The 19,523-nt window shown below is 33.6% G+C and overlaps 2 protein-coding genes across 7 annotated transcripts in view; one reads left to right on the top strand and one right to left on the bottom strand.

Moving 5' to 3' along the window:
• The first annotated feature begins 1,711 nt into the window (after window positions 1-1,711).
• LOC128166231 (neprilysin-2-like) lies at window positions 1,712-15,117 on the top strand. The gene is made up of 15 exons (XM_052831257.1): window positions 1,712-2,278; window positions 2,486-2,901; window positions 5,774-5,851; window positions 6,642-6,753; window positions 7,081-7,188; window positions 7,621-7,772; window positions 9,039-9,155; window positions 9,669-9,803; window positions 10,070-10,808; window positions 11,027-11,146; window positions 11,648-11,778; window positions 12,007-12,072; window positions 14,031-14,123; window positions 14,704-14,795; window positions 14,961-15,117. Exons 2-15 carry the CDS (start codon window positions 2,494-2,496, stop codon window positions 15,058-15,060), a joined length of 2,451 nt encoding a protein of 816 aa, XP_052687217.1. The 5' UTR covers window positions 1,712-2,278; window positions 2,486-2,493; the 3' UTR covers window positions 15,061-15,117.
• Window positions 15,118-16,094: 977 nt separating this feature from the next.
• The window catches only part of LOC128166230 (receptor-type guanylate cyclase Gyc76C-like), a 50,781-nt gene continuing 47,352 nt past the window's right edge, over window positions 16,095-19,523 (bottom strand). For all 6 annotated transcript variants that reach the window (XM_052831256.1, XM_052831254.1, XM_052831252.1 and 3 more), the window contains exons 19-22: window positions 18,488-18,611; window positions 17,782-18,124; window positions 17,348-17,439; window positions 16,095-16,921 (exon numbers count right to left, since the gene is read on the bottom strand). In XM_052831256.1, coding sequence (XP_052687216.1) covers window positions 16,523-16,921; window positions 17,348-17,439; window positions 17,782-18,124; window positions 18,488-18,611 — 958 coding nt within the window. In that variant the 3' untranslated portion in view covers window positions 16,095-16,522. The remainder of the gene's footprint in view (window positions 16,922-17,347; window positions 17,440-17,781; window positions 18,125-18,487; window positions 18,612-19,523) is intronic.

Raw genomic sequence — 19,523 nt, 5'->3', positions numbered from 1 at the left:
AGAATCTTAAAACCGAATTTCCATTCTCTAAGAAAATATTTTCATCATTGTTGTAATATTTGACTAGGTTCCTAGTATTAATAGCAAGAAATAAACGTGATATAGACAAGAAACTAACACGTGAAGTGATCACAGAAACGTCGTCGGCCAAACCACTCGGCTTCTTCTGCAAGTCTAAAATTACCTGGCGATCATTTATACACCTATGTATAGAATAAAACACAAACAATAAACGCCCAACTTAAAATTGTGATTTATGTGTACAGTGGTGGATACCGCTGGATCCATGCACACACAAGATACATAAGAAGTCTCATTTTCTATTACAGTTATTATCCAAGTTTTTGTCAACTATTGGGGGTAGAGTTGTCCACTTTTTGTCATTTTTCCTGATACAATCGATTCTTTAATTAGATCTCATTAAATTTAATTCAATTATGGTCAGGCTTGGGGCTAAATGTAATGGTAATGCAATGCAATGCATTACATGTTTTCAAAGTAATTCTAGTAATATGTAATGCCACAAATTTAGCATAACAAGTAATAGAAATGTAATGCATTACTTTCCTAAAGATAATGTAATGCTGGCATAACATGGCATTACTTTGCATTGTTATGCTTATTTATGCATGTTCATTTTTAAAACTGTAATGAATTGAACAACTGAAATTGCATCTGATTAAAAACTATTTGAAAGAATAACATAATAATTCTTTAGATAAAATGAGAGTTCTTTTGCAATTGATCATTAGTTTTATACATTTTGTAGAGTTCTACACTTTACATCTGTGATGCAAACAATTTGTTATTTTTTAACAATTATCCATGGGCTGACATTATAGAAACAAGTTTTTATCTCCTCTATTTATCCGACGATCTATAGAAAAAGATCAACTATCAGGGCCAATTCTTTGTCAAAACTACACGATGCGTTTTTGGCTCGAAAGAGGTGCTGCAAAGCATAAAAAATGTATATCTCTTGGAATTAACTCGAGTCAGAAGTGACAAATACTGTTACATAAATCATTATTTTTTGGCCATGAAGGAGATATTCTTTGAATTGGAACAGACTACGAGATTTTCTGCAGGAAATTAAAAACAAATGTTTTCGGATGAATTGAACACTTTTTTGTTTTATTGCCAAGCTGTTTTTATGGAGAACATATTTTTGATTCAGCAATTTTCCATTATTAACCTTGTCGTTTTAACGTATTATATACATCAAGCACAAGAGTTTTACTAAACGCAACCCCTCATAATTCGAACGCGAAAATTTTTGTGTATACATGTATTTATATTTCAACCTTTCTCATGTTATCATGTTATTAATTTAGCTTACATGTACAATATGCAACATTCGCTAAATGTTTTTTTCTGAATGTGACTTTTGAATATAAAATATGATAAAAATAATCCATGTCGCAGACCATAAAATCATTCCATTACAACTCCTGGGTTTATCATCTGGTCAATTACATGAAATCAAGTTCCGTTCAAATTGGTATTTATTGATCAGTTTTCATGCTAGACTCTTCTGAATTGCCCGTCAATTAACCGTAAGACATAAACAAAACCTAGAGCATTTGGAGGTCTCCATATCAATATAGTTACAGAAACAGACGAGTCTTATGTTCCCAAAAACACAACTACCAATTCGCCAGTCACATAAAAGATGTCTCAGTGCTCCTTTTAATTGATATAGACTACGATATTTTGGAGTTAATCTAACACCTTTTTCTCGGTACAGACCATTGTATTCTTAGACTTGATAGCTTGTTCTTGTCACCTTTGCCAAAGGAGCAGGTGTCTTGGTTCCATTTACAAGACCAATTTTATGGTTTCCCATATTAGAAAAAAGAAAGAGTCTACGTTAATTGAATACTAAGCGCGAACTTATGACTACTCGGCTCGAATAATAAAGGTCGGTGTTTACTGTATAATTTGGCCACTTCTGTATTTTTTCCCGATGACAATGTCTGAACTTGCATAATGTAATATTCCCGATGCCTCCCTACCATCTATCAGGCGAATCGTAGGAAGATAGTCTGTGATCTTATAAACAAAATTCGCGTGAGTACCATTCTGCTCTCTTGGATTAAAATGCTTTACCTGGAAAATAACAGAGTAGCGGATGCTCTCCGTACAATTACGAAATTGATTTCCATTTGAGATGGAATCAAGCCGGAGTGGCGATCGCCCATTCCTCCATGAGATTCATTGACAGACAGGCGGACGTTTCTACCTCCATCATCCGGACTCACTTTATGTCCTTATTAAGGTAAATGATGCTTATGTTTTACTGTATTCGTTTGCTTTAAAACGGGCAATAATATTTTTAATTCAATTTTTTTTTTTGCTTTCTTTGGTAAAAATAATGGTTATTTTATGATTTAAAAAATAACTTTGCACTTATAACTCTTTTAAGTTTTTTTGTAAGACAAAATCTGAAAACGGAAAAAACAAATTCTCCTTGAATTTGAAACAGTTTCCTTGATGACACTGACGATGTCTGTCGAGAGCCCGGACTCTGGAAAGTACGTGGTATACACAGTAACATCAGACGAAAGCAGCACGGATTTGGAGGACGGAGGGCATGTCAATTTCAAAGACACCGAAATGGATTCCCTAAACAGTAAACCCTCGCCCTCTCGTCGACCACTCAGGTCCTTCTCGTCCGATTCCTCAAAATGGAGCGCATACTGGTCCACTAGAGAAAAATGTTGCTGTTTGTGGAATGTTGCTTTCGTGTTGGCGACCTCTGTTTTGATTTTTGTTGTGGTCTACATAACCAAAAATGGCGCTAACAATGGCTCACCGGACGCAAACTACACTTGGAACCCCTCGGGTACTTATTTTGTCAGCACGATGACTCCAGTGGGTCCGGAGTCAGATATAAGCAAGGTATGTAGAGGTGTTTTTCGCGGTCACAGCATTTGTGCTTTGTGAATAGTAATTAGGAAAATTGGTGCAGTTTAATTAGTGGCTATGTTGCGGAGCTCTGCAATGAGAGTTGGGGTGGGGTTTTTGTGAAAATTCTAATTGCATGTACAATCATATTAATAGTAATGTTCTTTCAGATTTTTTGTTATCGGAAATATCATTTAGATAAGTTTGTTTTTTTTAAAGAAAAACTAATCACATACATGTATTACTTATCTAATTACGCCACAGCCTTTTAAGAAAATGAATGGCAAAATGTATGTGGAAGAAGTAATTTTACCATAATGAAATGCATTGTTATACATATCTAAGTGCACTCAAAATAATCATGTTATCATGCCCGTATGTGTTTGAAGCATTATAAAAATTAACGCTTGGATGATGCAAGCAGCACTTTAAATTAAACGCCGTACAGCTTGTCGGGAGAAAGTTTACAAATCGCTTCCATTTATCCTCCTGTAAAGAAAACATCAAGTATTTATGTGCAAAATAGCGCCATCATGCATGGAAGCAGGTCTGATTTACGAGAAATATTTCAACTGAATGATCTTGGTTTATCTGTCTTAAGAACTGCTTAATACCCAAAATGAAGAAGTTTTAAGCCTTATTCGATTTTTCCTGTTCTGTGCGTTATCTTGATGGAGCATCCAATGAAGTTCGAATGGTAAACGCGTATTGCTCAGAATGGGTGACGGCGTAAGCCCAGTGGTTGCAGCATTTGTAATCTTAATAATTCAGATTTTTCATTATTGACCGAGAGATAAACAAATAAGATAAAGGAAGAGGAAGTTGGTAATTTTGGAATTAACTCACAAGACATTTTACTGCATACTGCGAATTTATCCTTATTGTTGATAATTGTGATGCTAATTATATAGTGTATCAAAAAGTAAGAAAGGCTTAAGGTACCTCACTACATCAAGACATACTTTCTAAGATACTATGGCGATTTAAAAGAATTGCTATATTGTTTGCATCGATAGAATTGCTTGAATATCATCATAGTTTAGTGGTTAAAGTATCGTGCTAGTAAACTGCAGATCATGAGTTCGATTCCGCTAGGAGATTTTGTTCATTTTTACCGAATCAAATTTTTGAAAATCTGAATCTAACTAAAATTATTAATGTTTTTTGCCAATATTACATACATATATGTAATTATATTTCTTATGCATCATGCTATCTATCATAATAAGTAATTTTTTGTTGATTTTACAATCTTTTTTAATGTTAAGTGAGCCATCTTAAATCAAAATTTTCGATTCAAGACTTTTAAAACATGTAAATGATTCAACCACAGATTTTCTGTGCTTAAAAATATGTATAAAGATCTGATGTTTCATACTTTACGATTTTAGATACATTCATACACATACATACAATGCCAAGTCCTTCAGGCAATTAATATACAGTTCCTGTGTAAGGAATACACGTAGATGTTATTATCCAAATCTCTTATTTTAATTACAATGTACATGAGTCGTCATCATCTAATCTTCGACAATCTCTATCTGAGATTCAAAACTTTGCGTATACTTTAGCTAAAAGTATCAAGAGTTCATTTCTTTTTAAATATGGGAAATCCTAATTACATTGCTTCGTACAATTAAATAGAATAGTTGGATCTTTCTTATCAAACACTGATGAAATGTTGTTGTGGAGGAATAATTTCTTTAAAAACAAAAGAAAAATGTCAGTAGTACAAAAATGTACAATAATAAATATCCAAAGGATTCGCAAAATTATGCAATTAACTTATATTCTATTGGTATTGTCGCTGTACTGTCTGTTCTGCAAAACGTGTAAATAAGCCAAATGGGGAGAAAAATTTTGGTTAGACAGAGCTGTTAAATCAAAGGCAATTATAGTTTTTGGACACTGTTGCTGGATAAGCATCCTCTTGAGGACTGTCGGGGTAATTGTTGAAGCATCTTCTTGCGATAACCGAGCGTCATACGAGGTGTCATAAAGCGATCTCAAGGTAATCACTCGTGACGTTCATGTCATATCGCTGAGAGACAATGCCAAGATGTAATACATCTATACTGTAAATGTTTGGGTAAGGTGAGCAGGTGCGGCACTTGTCCTTTAGCTTGACAATAAAAGAATTAAAGGGGTATCATGATGAAATGAAGATCATAATTAAAAAAATGGCCCGGCAGTAACGTCAAATACTCTTTATGGAAGGTTGACACATATACGTGTGTTGGCATATGTCGCATTCTATCAAAATCATGAGGTATTTTTGCGCTTACTTTTAAACTTGTCACACAAGGCATACGAATATTTAGTTTGCTCTGCGTAGAATCTGTACAGTTTTTTATTCCATTAACTTTTACCAACTTGATGGTAATGATTTATATACCTTATGCAACACTTTGAAAAAAAATTCTGATGCAAGATCTTTCCAATTTTTTAAAAAAAATAACAGTAATCATGGAAAACAAGTTTTGCAAAACAATTTCAATCACTGACATAGAACCTATAACTTCGATACTACTTCTGGTAGCCTCTTTCGGATCAAAATTTAATAAGTTGGCATCGGAAACGATCGTTTTGGCAAGTGACTGATGAACTTAATAACACCTTTCATTAACAAACACGGGCGTGTTATATCAATGATGCAAAATTGATTGCAACTTTGCGCCGTTCATCGTCTTTCTGTACATTTATTTAAGTGCTTCATAGATTAAGGCTTTTAAATAATAACGGATATTGGCCAACTTATTAAACGCCAGTATAGTATTTAGGCCCGATCTTATTGGGGAAACGCGGTCCTTAACAAAGCGCCTGAATAATTGATGAATAATACGTTTTCTTTTTATTTTTATAGATCTGCTACACTCCTGACTGTGTTCGCTTATCCGCAGAAGTTCGCTCGCGGATGAATACAAGTGCCAATCCGTGTGAGGTAATTGACAGTTTTCGCGCCCTTTTGTTGATGATGACCGACGTCTTCCCCCGACATTTCTTTGACCCACTAGAGGCTTTTATGCGTATCGGTCAATAAGGAATTTTTTTTCCAAAAAAAAATAAAATAAATTGGTTTTCTCACCAGATTCGACGGGGTCTGATTTCTGTGCCTGACCGTATACAATTTCTCAATATACTATTGGTGCGACATGACAAATTCGTATTGATCAAAACGATAACAAAAGGAGATTCTCCCCCATTCCTCACACCTCTATTATGCGCTGTCTTCCAAACTTACCGATAACGACATTACCCTGCTAATTCTACAACGGAGCAATCTCCCAAATTTGATATTATTCAGAAATTCTATTATTTGAAGTCGTATTAATTGCACGCAATGAGCAGAAATTCCAGACGCGTTAACTTTATTTATATCCCACTCCCAAAAGCAAATGTAGTTTTTCTTTCTCTTTTTGTCGGAAATATGCTATAATCAGTAATACAAATGTATTCAGTACTTATTTATGAGAGCACCCAGTTATTGGATTAGCCCTTTCTTCCTTCATTATATATACCCTTTGTATCGTTGTTGTTGCGATACTCATCAAAGCATTCCTTTCATTCAGAATATTCTATTTAAATTAATATTCTTGCATTTGTGTATAACAAGTACACATGTATACTAATTCGATGGCTAAATATTATGATTCATTGCATATATCAATGATAGCTTCATTGAGTCCCTTCATAAATAAAAGACGGTTTGATAATTCCGTGGTCTCTTTCAGGATTTTTACGAGTATGCTTGCGGGGGATACCAGGCACCACTGACTTGGACGACCCCCAGGGTTCGGGAGGTGCCAGATGCAGTCACACAGTACTACAGGTCTAAGATTATCGGTAAGTCAATTCGATTTAGCGTCTAGGTATAAAAAAACCTCTTACATGTATGTTTTCTGAAAGAATATGGGGGGGGGGGGTAAACTATTTTAATCAATGTATAATTTGCTTAGTACCACTTTCCCTAAAAGATATAACCAAAGGATCAAACAATGAACAAATTACTAGAGGAAATACCCTTCCATCGGGTATAGTTTATCTTGACTAACGTTTTTTTGTATACTTGAAGAATTACAAATGGAAACATATAATAATTGTGAAAGTTGCGTCTAACTGTGTCAAAATAAATTCAAGTTAATTTAACTAATTGGTATTTTTTATTTTCAGATAAGTTATCAGCTACGGTCAAACGGTTTGATGCAAACGATGTAAAGCTAGCCAAGAGAGCATTTCAATCCTGTGTCACGGCACCAGAAAGAAATATACAGCATCACTGTAATCATTTCAACTCTACTCTTTCTTTCTTTTCCTCTTTCTCAATAAAATGCGTATACCAAACAGAATTGTAAACCCCATTCTGGAAAAAAAAATTCATTCTACTTTGTGTTCGCAGTATTCGACATATACATATACATACAGCGTTATGTCTCGCCAACTTGAAATAAACCAGAAACCTTATAGGCAACTCTATATTTAACACATAATTACAGCAGGCACGAAGGATTATTGCCATTTTATGTTCTTGCTGAAGCTATCGCCTCCTTCTTTAGCTATTTACTAGTATTTGATTTCAGTGTCCATCTGAATTGGCCTGTCTTTTTGTAGCCATATTGCCATAGACGTAAACGTTAAGTAAACCTTGGTATTTGCACCAAAAATCTAAAATACGTTGTTGTTTTTTTATTTCTAAATTTTGACCTTTGTCAGTTGAAGATTTGGTCAACAGTTTCGAAAGAGACCAACCCGATGGTAATCTAGGACCCAGTCATTCGTTGACCAAGCTTTTAGCCCATGCTGTAAAATACTACGGGGTTTCACCTCTTTTCAAAGTCATACGGTTGGAAAAAGACAAATTTGCCGTGAGTTTTTTCTTTCCAGATCTATGAAAATATTATGTTCTTAATTCTATCAACCAACATGTATACGAAACCTGCATGAAAAAGTTCACGCACTTAAAACGTCTTGCACATCACGAAACGAAAACAGGATTATTTACTATGGAGTAAATGTTTGATTATCATTCAAAAAATGAAAACATATCTATTAAATTGACGTATATTTCAAGTCAGTCATTCATCTGTATTTTGTATGAACAAATGCTCTTTTTTAAAACATTTTATTTAGTTATTCTTACGAGTAAACTATGTAAAAAAAAGCACCCACACAAAAGAGGTTGTGAAATTGAGTTACTGTCCAGTAAATGAAAGTCTTCAATAGACTGGTATATTTAGAACACGCTAAAAGGCTGTAAGCTGTTTCAGGTCTTGGCTTATTTTTTGTGCTTCTTAATGCAATAAAGCTAATGCAAAGGTTTTTCTCCGCTTTCGACGTGTGAAACTTCCAATAGTCTACTGAGGAGATAGAGACCCTCAACCGATATCGACATCTTTATTAGAATTATACGGCCCACGATAACAACTTTTCGATACCAGTGAGCTACTGGTAATAACCCATTGGCATTATTTCTGCGGCTACTCAGAACACCCCGCGCGTTTTGATTTATAAGTAGGGAGTCCCAATCACAAAAGTCTTCGAGAGAAATCACTGGAGTAGATAATTAAGCGTTAAGCAAAATATTCCTGACGACCATTAGGATGTAGAAATAAAGTCTGCTGTATGTTTGAATTTGATTTGTTAAACATCCTGATATGGTATTAATGGCCCTTAAAGCCGTGAAAACCCGGACAGCGAATTGTAGTATTAGAGCGATTTTGGTCTGAGTACAAAGTGACCACTTGAATGCAAACGTATATCTTAGGATTCTTTGAACAAATCATTCATTTTGTAATAAATATAATAGCTTTCATCAAAATACGGTGATTTTATTAGGTCGATTATTGTTCTGCTTTATTTAAATATACCCGGTATACATCTTGGTTTTTTCATCTGTCTAACATTTTTGCTCCGACCATGCTACACACTTGCTTCGCTTTGAAAACTTGCCATAATTTTTACTAGCTAAGCCACGTCTAGTGACGAGCGTGAGAAATTTGTAGAAATTAAGGATAATGTGTTCAAAAGATAATTATTCAGCAACGGTATTTGATTATAGACAGAATGGGGGATGTAGACAACAACTAGGATATACTAGATTACATACGTAAACTGATGCTCTGTGATTGCAGATTATAAACAGATTTTCAGATCAAAGAATTTCGGACCTTTCCAAAGGTGATCACAAGATATCATCCTTCCGACATCTGTCACCACTGGACTTTTATTATCTGACGCCGCAAGATGCGGTATGTATGTCATTTGTTGAGAAAATGGTCAATACTCAACCGTGAGAAAACATACCAAAAAAATTAAGTTGATTTTTGTAAATTCTGTATGATTATATCGCATTATAAACTACATCATACAGGGAAATATTCGCCCCGTTTTATTTTCGCCCCTTCGCCCTCGTTGTCGGCGGGCGAATTTCAGACTGGGCGATTTCCAATGTTCCAATTTATCTCTTTAATACACAAACGTGTCTGGGCGAATTTATGACGGGGCGAAACCGTTTGCAAGTGTTGAAGGGCGAAATGAACATGGGGCGAAAATAACCCTGTACACAGTATCGATTCAATGAAAGGTACATGCATACTTCAATCAAACATGGCTCTCTTTCAGGCCTGGCCATTTAAAGGATTTTATAATGCTCATGAATGATTGACATATGATATTCAACCTTTTCTGATTAATTGCTCATTAGTAGTAATGTGTTACTTTTAAAATTAGAATTATTTTAAATTTATGTCTTATTTTTTCAGAAAATCATTGCTTACAGAAACTACGTTAGAAATATCGTTAAGCTTGTGTTTGGCAACGGTACGAGTAGCTTCGCTGTCGCTTATTTACGGCTAACAGTAAATGACGTGTTGGACTTCGAAATGCGCCTCAATCAGGTATATACATTTTCTATTTTAATTTCAATGTATGAAAAAGATTGAGTTTCTATTAGTCCCTGCCTGAATGATATCTGATATTGAAGGGTTTTTTAAACAATTGTCCAGTTTCACTTGGTATGTATTGAAGTTGGTTCGAATTCTATTGATTGTTTTCAAACGACATATATATAGCATATGATTGAAGTATACAATCATAATATTGGAAATTGTGGAAAATTAGTACGTATTTTTTATACAATTGCTTCGATTCTATTTTATTATAGGCCATGTTTGCACCTTCTGCAGTGAGTACCCTTAATAACATCTTAAACTGCACTCAGAAATATACAATCGGCGAACTTACACGATCTTATTCCGGATATAAGATCGACTGGAGGACATTTTTCACCATTCTTTTAGATAGAAACGTATCGGACAATTTTGAAATTTGCTATTCGGATATTTCCTACGACGTCACGGATATTCTGTACGACACACAAATAAACATAATAAAGAATTTCGTAAAACTCCATATCATATTAAACTCGGACATACTTTTGGCGCACCGGATACTACTCGATCCATTCAGGGACGATAATTCAATTCATGGGAGGAGTTTAACAAAAGAATCCAAATGTTTTGCGTGTTTGCAAAATATTTTACCGCTAAGCACCATATTCAAATCTCAAGAAGATGTGTTCTTCAGCAGAAATTCTTCTATGGCTTTTTCGGAACTGAAGAAGTCTTTGATCAAAATTATTGACAATATGTACTGGATACCATTCAGGCAGAGACGAGCATTAATTGCTTACGCCAACGAAGCTGGCATTTTATTCAAGACAGACTCTAGATATAATATTTATGGGGATACTGTGTATTCCGCACTCTTGAATAACACGGACTTTTACCCAATCGTCTTTGGTGCTATTAGACAGAAATATCGATACCAAATGGATGGCTATATTATTTCTCCATTATTCATGAATACAATCTCCGATTTTAACGATTGGAAACAAAACATCAGTAAGTAAAGTGTATCAGCGATTCATTGAACTAATCTAATCTTTCAAATACCTCATATTGAATATATCATAATAATTTTATTGTAATTTGATTTTATCAATATATCTAATAGATTCTTTACATTTATGACTGTGTAGTTTTTTTATATAAACATTAATAAGTTTTGATAAACAAATCAATAAATGCTATTATATATAAATGCAATTTTACGATTTCAGTTATTTCACCGATTGCAAACAGGAGCCCTGTGTTTTACCATTTTGCATCCAATGCTCTTCTCTTTGGGTCAACGGGGGCTTTTATTGCTCAGATTCTCGCCAGAGTATTTGATATTGATGGTATGTAACTTTAGATCTAAATTACTGAAATTGAATGGATAGTGAACTTTGCTTTTAAAAATTCAATTTAGACTGAAAGTTTGAGTGTTAAAAAAGGAAATGTCCTCTCCCTATGGACGAAATTTGCTTGTTCGAATACATCAGATCAAACTTGGATAACATTTCTCCACAGACCAACTTTGTAAATTATATAACTGATTTACTTTTCTCAAAATGTTATAAAAAATTGCAACTTTTTATCATTAGTGGACACTGTTTCATTGGTTATAAAAGCAAATTTTGTGAACTTGAAAATTGCCTACTTTTTAGATTTATTATTATGAAAAGAATCCTTTACAGCTGCCTATCAATCACAACAATATACTTATCGATAAATGTAGAACAACCTCGATGGGACGTAAAAGAACAAATAGCCCCAACACATTAATCTTTAATCACTTATTGATTAGCGTAACCTTATTTTTGGGCGTTTTATGATTTTTTTGTGATTTTTATTTGAAGTTATTCTTTCCCATTACCTAAATGGCATCATTGAGCAGGAAGTCGTCTTTACCTTCGCTCATCATTTTCAATGTCTCGTTGAAACGTTCACAAAATACACCATCACCGACGCAGGGGGAGCAGTGCATCAGGTATTTGAACAAAGAGCAAAATAAAATACGAATCAGTAACGATTCATATGACTTTTACATTTTTTTTGCAAATTTCACTCCTCTTGATGTTAACATTTTTTTAAACTACTAGTACTTCATGGACGTTGTATGATATCATTGATTTTTTTTTTTATAAGAATCGAGGTATAATTATCATAAAACAGATTGATATTTAGGTGTTTTACCAAAAATTTCTTTACTTGTTAGGTAAATGGGGCTCTAACTAAAGGAGAAAATTTTAGAGACACGTTGGCCTTACAAATAGCATACGATGTAAGTATGAACAGTACATATTTTTTTGTTTAGAATATTTACAAATTTCGTTTCATTTTCAATAGTTTCATCATTGGCACAAATTCTGAAATGGTCGTGCATCATGTGATCGCTTTGCACCACGTGGTAATCAACATGATTACGATGACGGGGCACAAGCGGGGTTTGAAAATATGAAAATAATGTAAAAATGTCATAACTATACGTACAATAATTGAAAAATAATGAAATATGACATTTTTTATAACCTGTTATCCTATAGCTGTGACAAGCTTTTCTGTTCACACAATGTCCGTCGTCAGCCTGTCTGTTGTCTGTGAACTTAAAAAATTCTATCTCAACCTAAATTAGATTGTTGAAGGCTTTTTAATTGCTTATGTTGAGCTCTTCACGACTCTTTTTTGTCACTTGAATCTGTTTTTATTTTTATGACAAAGCTTGCAATTTCATTATAGTTCCATAAATTTTAGAGTTGCTGTTTACGATTATTTTTTAAATAATTTTCACTATCCATATTTTTTTTATCTTTTCATGTTACTCGCATAGTGATATCACAAATAATTGTAGCTTAGTTGTTCTATAGAGAATTTTTTGATAGATTTTTCTCCTGAACGTTGCATCCTTTATTGAGAAACATTATTGGTCGGGATGGGGAAAGGGGGGGGGGGCAAGCAATGGCTACACTACATCAGAAAGCTTGCACAGAAACATGTTGAACCTTGAGAAGAGGAATTTGAATGAATTACCCTATATCTTCCTTCGTTGAGATTTGCAATCCTTTTGGGCCCCAACTTTTCCGTAAACTAGAATGTACATAATTTCCATTGGCAAACACTGTAAATATAAGAATTTTACAAAGTTTGCATCGTACTTCGTAAGAAAGATAAACTGCGAGATGTTCTTAAAGATATTCAAAAAATGAACTCTTAATGTATCTTGAAGTCCCATATTTGTTCTTGGTGTCGCAGTGTTAGTCCCCTAAAATCTACACTATAGCTGAATGCAGTCATGGCGATGCATGTATCTCGAATAATCAATTGTAGTAGAGTACCGTTTGTAGAGACGATTTACCCTATATCATCATTTGATGAACTTTGCATTTCAGGTCTAAGGCGATATTCAAACAGAATTGAATTAACATATTTTGTGAAGATATCGAATATTTTTACACATATTCCTTTGTTGAACTTAACACTACTCCCGAAACCGATTATTGACCGAGTCACAGGTTGAAAAAAAACCAAAGCTGAATTCATGCTACATTTAACTGAAAACGTTTTTATGTCAATATTGGTATTTCCTACACATAAATCACAGAATAGGATAATCGTAGGTCACACCTTTCTGAATTCAACGTTTAGTTACTTTCCGAAGAGAATAACCCAATAGAAATAAACATTATCTTAGAGGAAGTGAGTGATTGATTGAGAAGAACGGTGGAAAAATTAAATGAAAGACATACAACAGACCTTGGATCATAAACTAGGCTGCTTCATGGAGCTCGAGATTAATGTTAATTTAAGATACTTATTCGCGTGTGATATATTTTCGCGAGCTTAGTTACAGCCTCACCGTCGGGAATATTTCTCGCCGCGAAATAATCATTAGATGTCTTTTAAACCTATTTTTCGGATATTCTACATTTTCATCACGAAAATAAGTTGCCGCGATCGAGTTCATGTTCGGTAAATCGCAAAACTAACTGGTGGTGGATAAAAGTTGGTTTACAGTAATATACGTATGTTAAATACTACACACAGTTTTAATATTATGCTTTGCGAACACCGCAATTAACCCGGGAAAAAAACTCTTTTTGGTTAAGGGTGTAAAGATTTTGAATCGTATTTAACATTTCTTGTGAACAATTTTATCTTACGTGGTTCATTTGTTTTTAGAACTTAGTTATTTTGATTAAAATTTTACTGACAAGAAATTGATGAAGTAACCAATTATTTCAGGCCTTTCTGTCAAATATTAATTGGAAAGACAAATACAGCCTTCCTGCTCTGCCGCTCACAGAGAACCAATTATTCTTCGTTGCCTTAACTCAGGTGAGGCATCGCTACATTCAATTCGATCACATGCTTTTAAATTCAATTTGTTTGAAAAAAAAAAAAAGGGTTTGTTTTATTCATTTCCAAATGCAAGGCAATTAGAAGAACACATGTTTCCACTTTAAATTAGGTAACCGTTTTCGAAAGCTTTACCAAAAAAGGTGATTGCCTATCATTTCACCTATTATCAGCGGTTTTTTGATAATTGGATTATTTATCATTAATTCATACTATTTGAAAATTAACTTAAATTACCCAATCCCAAATTGTAGCAAAATAGGTTTAAATTGTATTACATCTGTTGGTTTCATTTGTTTCAGCTAGGAAAATTCATTAGATATTCAATAAATTTAATTCACAACCTGACTATATAACCATTAAACATCAACATGCATAGAAATATTATTTCCCTACGTAAATCTATTTTAGTCTTGTTTTCCTACAATTATGAAGAATTGTATTAAAGTTACACATTTCAAAGGAATTCAAAATTATCATTTTTTAATTGATGAATGGTTTTAAATTCGTTGAAGTATGCAAAACTTTAATGTAAATGCTGTTTTGTTTGTTATTTTAGACTTATTGCGAAAGTATAGGCCCAAGGGGTATTGACCATTTTTATATACATGTAAACAATGGGAATACAATGTCTTTACCAAGGAATTTAAGGTTTGTATTTTTATTCTATCTACATCAATAAATCTCATTTCATGTTTATTGTTAGGGTGTACTATTTAAATGCTTTTAATTTTGATTCCCAGTTAATTGAAAGAAAATCATTTATATGCAAAATGAAGATTTTTCTATCTTAATATTTCTTTCTTTTTTTTTCAGAGTAAAAGGAATGTTGTCCAATTTTGGAAGCTTTTCAAAAGATTTTAACTGCCCTGTTGGTGCCGCTATGAACCCAGTTGACAAATGTGTTATGTTTTAAGTGCGCCAAATTATTTATTACAGCCACTGCTCTTTGAGAATGAATAAAAAATATGTTACATGTGTCTTGTACTTTTATGATCTCTTGCTTGACTGCATATAATTATAATCGCTCTCCATTGTGAAAATTCAAAAGAATTATTAAATAGAATTTTACTCAAACTGTCAACAAATGACAAAACGGATAAATGTTCTAGTATAAAGGATAAATAGACCATTTATTTCATGCCATTTTTAATTATCGATTCAAAAAATGTTTATTTTCAGCGTTGGTTGCTATAATTTCATATCATATATGAACTGCCATTTGATAATTTAACTGATTATTTATGCATTGATAAAAATGATCAGAACTAAAATCTAAACATGCATTTCAAATCTTATACATGTTATTACATATCTTAACAGTAATGCAAAGTTCGTCAGCCAACTCCAACGCTAATTTTGTTTATGCAAGATGTACACAATCCATGATCCTTCAGAATCTAATTCAACAATATCGTGGGTGTAATATACATGTAGCTTAGTCAATTACCTGTATTTACACAATGTGAACGCAATGTATTAAACTGATTAATAAAGGGTCTTAAAGTTAGCCATCCTAGTACATCGATGATTTTTCACGTAACTTGCTTTACATAATTACATGGGTTTGTGTTTCTTATAAAGAAAACGAATGAATTCAAATTCGCTAATTCATAGAGGTACGAATGATTTTCTCATTTTGTTGCTTGAAATTCAAAAATTAAATTGGACAAAAAAAAAATACATTGTTACAAAAGGGGCAATTTAAAAAAAAAAGAGAAAATAAGTAACCCTTCGTCAATATTTGATTTTTCATCCCTAAACATTAGTTTTCAGAATATCATCACCTGCAAATATTTTAAATTAAAAAAAACCCCCAGATTTTAAAATAATACCATGGGCGTCTGAACCTTAATTGAGTCCATATAGTGAGTTTTTTTTATTTACTAAAAGACACACGCATATGAATGCAATCAAATGTTTCTAAGGTTAAACTAGAAAAAGGACACAAACAACGAACACATCTTTATTCTCATTAAAACATGTCAACACATTGAATAATAAAAATTAAAACATAACTGACTATTCAAAGTATCACAGAAATTAAAAATGCACCCAGCAGTAAATTATTCTAGCAGTTTTTTTTTTCATAATACATAATGTTTAAAACATAAAACTTCACCGGAAGTTAAAATAAATAATATAATAAAAAGCAATCAGAAATAAATTAGTACATGCATGGATCTAGAAATGTTTCCCTGGGGTGGGTGGTCCGATGGATATTTGACCCCACCCCCACCTAGATCTGCGCATGTAGTATACTACAACGTACTACAAGAAACAAACTCTAGAAGTAAAATTCGTTTAACATCTATGAAAGATAACTCCTGAGATTTTTATCAACGAAGTACTGTATAGAAGTGCAGGAAAACAAATGTTCAGGTAATTAAAGGAGCTAACTCTAAATTGTGATCACAGTTTCTTATCTTGCTTTCATCAACTTCCTTAAATTGGATTTGCTTGAACAGTCTCGGAGAGGGCAAATTAGAACTCCTGTGTTTAAAACTAGAAATTCTGTGTGGATTTAGCGAGAACTGGGAAGGCACACTTCCGTTGCAAGAGTCGTTCAACGAATGCCTTCGGTAAAACGAGCGACTGAGTCTATTGTCAACACAGAGAGATTCCGATTTTTCACAGTTGCACTGAGTTCGGTTTTGGTTGTTGTTTCCTGATAGCGTGGGACTAGAGTCGGGAGTCAGGATAAACCGCGACATCCGCTTCCTGCGGAAGGATTTGTCTTCCCCTGTCAACCAGTACGTCAATACTTCTCCTTTACCCTTAATTTAGAAGTTAAAACGCTCAGTTAAATAAATAAATAAAGGAATTTAATTTAATAGCATTTTCTAACAATACATTTTCTTTTGATAATTGTCTTATACTTGTTTTTCTTTTGTTTTCACGTTTTCGAAAAAAAACCAATAACAATGGCCATGCATGCCCGATATTCTAAGTCTTCAAGATCATAAAAAATAAAAATTATGGTAGTATTGTTTTGACTACTAGTATATGTAATACACTAACTTAATTTCATAAAAAAGTTAAATAACTTGTTTACTTGACTATTTCAAAAGAATAACATTTGTATACCAACGTGTTGATTTTTTCACTTAAAAAAATTAATTCGTCAACTACTCTGGCTTGAACAGCATATTAATTATATTTACTACTACACTAGTAACATCTGATTGAATTAATTATCATACCTTCATTGACACAAAACCCCTCTCTACTGTCTGGTAGCCTCCAAGCTCATCCAGTATGGTTTTACACCGCTGTGAACAGTGTATTCGTAGAGCTGCACAAAAAAACATAAAAATATTGTACATTAGTACATTCCATTTGTACATTAGTCTTCATCACATATTGCGAACTTTGCATTCATTAAAAAGTTGACATGCATGTATTAAATGTTGCAAAAAATTACAATACTATTGGCTAGTTTAATTTCAACAATGTAAGTTAAAGTTTCAAATTAACGAGAATAAAAGAATTTATTTCAGATTAAATTAATTTATCAGCGAAAATACTTTTTAAAAATGTAGAATACAAGTTCTTTATAGTTTTAAAAAACAAGTTTGTATTATGTTTTTTTTAACTGTATACTCTCTTAAAGGACTTCAAATAAACTTTTACATACGTTCGCCGTTGGACTCCATTCTGGATGCTGTGTTGACAGTATCTCCAAACAAACAGTATCTTGGCATCTTCAGACCCACCACTCCTGCGACACATGACCCAGAATGAATACCAATTCGGAGTTTTATCATTTCGTTTTCTCGATGTCGAATCTTAAAACTTTTTATAGCCTCCAAAAGATGCAGTGACATCGAGGCAATTTCCCCAGCATGCATTGTTCCGTTCGGGTTAGGGAGACCACTAACCACCATATAAGCGTCGCCTATAGTTTCTACCTTGTACACGTCATAATGCTCAATGATAGAGTCAAATAATGTGTAGAGATCATTCAACAAATTCACCACCTGCAACAAAAATAAAAAGCCGGGTAAAATTTAACTCAATACTACATGGTTAAAACCATGTTCCGGAATACACAACGCGTTCAATAAAAAAATATTTGTTTGTTTTTAAACAGTAAAGGGAGAAAGGGCTTTCTCTTCGTTTTTAAAACTCCTGACCTTGAGGCATTTGGGATTATTATATGTAGCAATTTTGTTTAAGAGTACAGTTGCCTTATCATAATGTTTATCATAATGTTGTTAGATGTTTATCATAAACATTTTATATGTTTTCTTTACAATTATAATATTTCACAGAACGAGTAGCACTTAACGTAATAAACGTGTACATGTACTTCGCTCCAGAAAATATCCGAATTTACGTACTTGTATGGGTGTGCTCTCAGACGACAGGGCCGTGAACCCACAGATGTCACTGAAGTAAATGGTTACGGAATCAAACGACTCCGCCTCCACTTCTTTACCCATTTTCAGTTGTTCTGCTACTGATCTGTTTGAACAGAGTAAGAACACACAGTTTAAATACACTAAAGTGCCAAGTAATGGCGAAATATTATAGCGAGCGCAGCTCGCCAGCGCGCAGCGCCGGCGCGATGCGAGCTCTACCGGCAAGGCGTGTGTGAATAGAAAATTCGGACTAGTTGCACATTCATTCAACGGATTTTTTTGGCGTCAGTAAATCGGACCAGTGATGCCTTGTTTTAATCGTCCCAGTAATTCCCTGTAAATATGGTTTCCCATTTCACACTCTCACGAGAACAAGTTAAAAGACTATGTACATCATGCATTGTAAATAAAATAATTCCATTACATAAGACTAACAGAGTTGCCGTTCCTTCGAGTGACGTCACAATGGATTTCTTGCACATTGATCCCACAGAATTTTTCGGCGTCAGTAAATTTCGACCCACAATGCAATTTATCAATGTCGGACGATCTCACTAGACTTAATTCCATCTCGCGAGAATCAAAGTAAAACTTTTGAGAAACCGATAAATTGTGTAATTTCAAGAATATCAGGCTTTTTAAGTAAACAAAACAGTATATTTCACTTAGTTTTTTTTTTTTCAGGGTTTTTTCAAAGAGACAGACGACACTTGACCGACGTGAACTTTGACGTCAAAATAAGGGGAAATTACTCTAATTAGTTATTGTAAATCTGCTGAAATATAAATACCAAAATCTTCTCAAAATCTTGCAAAGCTAACGAATGGGGACATCTTTTTTTTTTTAGGAAACAGCTCTCATTTGGATGAATGCTCACATTTATTTTATTCACTATATATTTACAGTAATTTCCAGGAACGTTTTTTAAAAGGGGGCGCTGCAGCATCATTCAAAAAATATTTACAAGCAAAAGGAAAAAGAAATTCTCAAAATCAGGAAAATTCTAATCCGGGTG

This window comes from Crassostrea angulata, chromosome 10 (assembly GCF_025612915.1).
Source record: "Crassostrea angulata isolate pt1a10 chromosome 10, ASM2561291v2, whole genome shotgun sequence".
Classification (NCBI taxonomy): Eukaryota; Metazoa; Mollusca; class Bivalvia; order Ostreida; family Ostreidae; genus Magallana; species Magallana angulata.
Note: the sequence above shows the minus strand (reverse complement) of the source record. Positions and strands in the feature narration are given on the sequence as shown.

Coding starts and splice junctions, on each gene's coding strand:
- LOC128166231 (XM_052831257.1), top strand. CDS start 2,494: ATGACACTGACGATGTCTGTCGAGAGCCCGGACTCTGGAAAGTACGTG. Junction 7,773..9,038: donor TGGAAAAAGACAAATTTGCC/GTGAGTTTTTTC, acceptor CTGTGATTGCAG/ATTATAAACAGATTTTCAGA. Junction 9,156..9,668: donor ATCTGACGCCGCAAGATGCG/GTATGTATGTCA, acceptor TTATTTTTTCAG/AAAATCATTGCTTACAGAAA.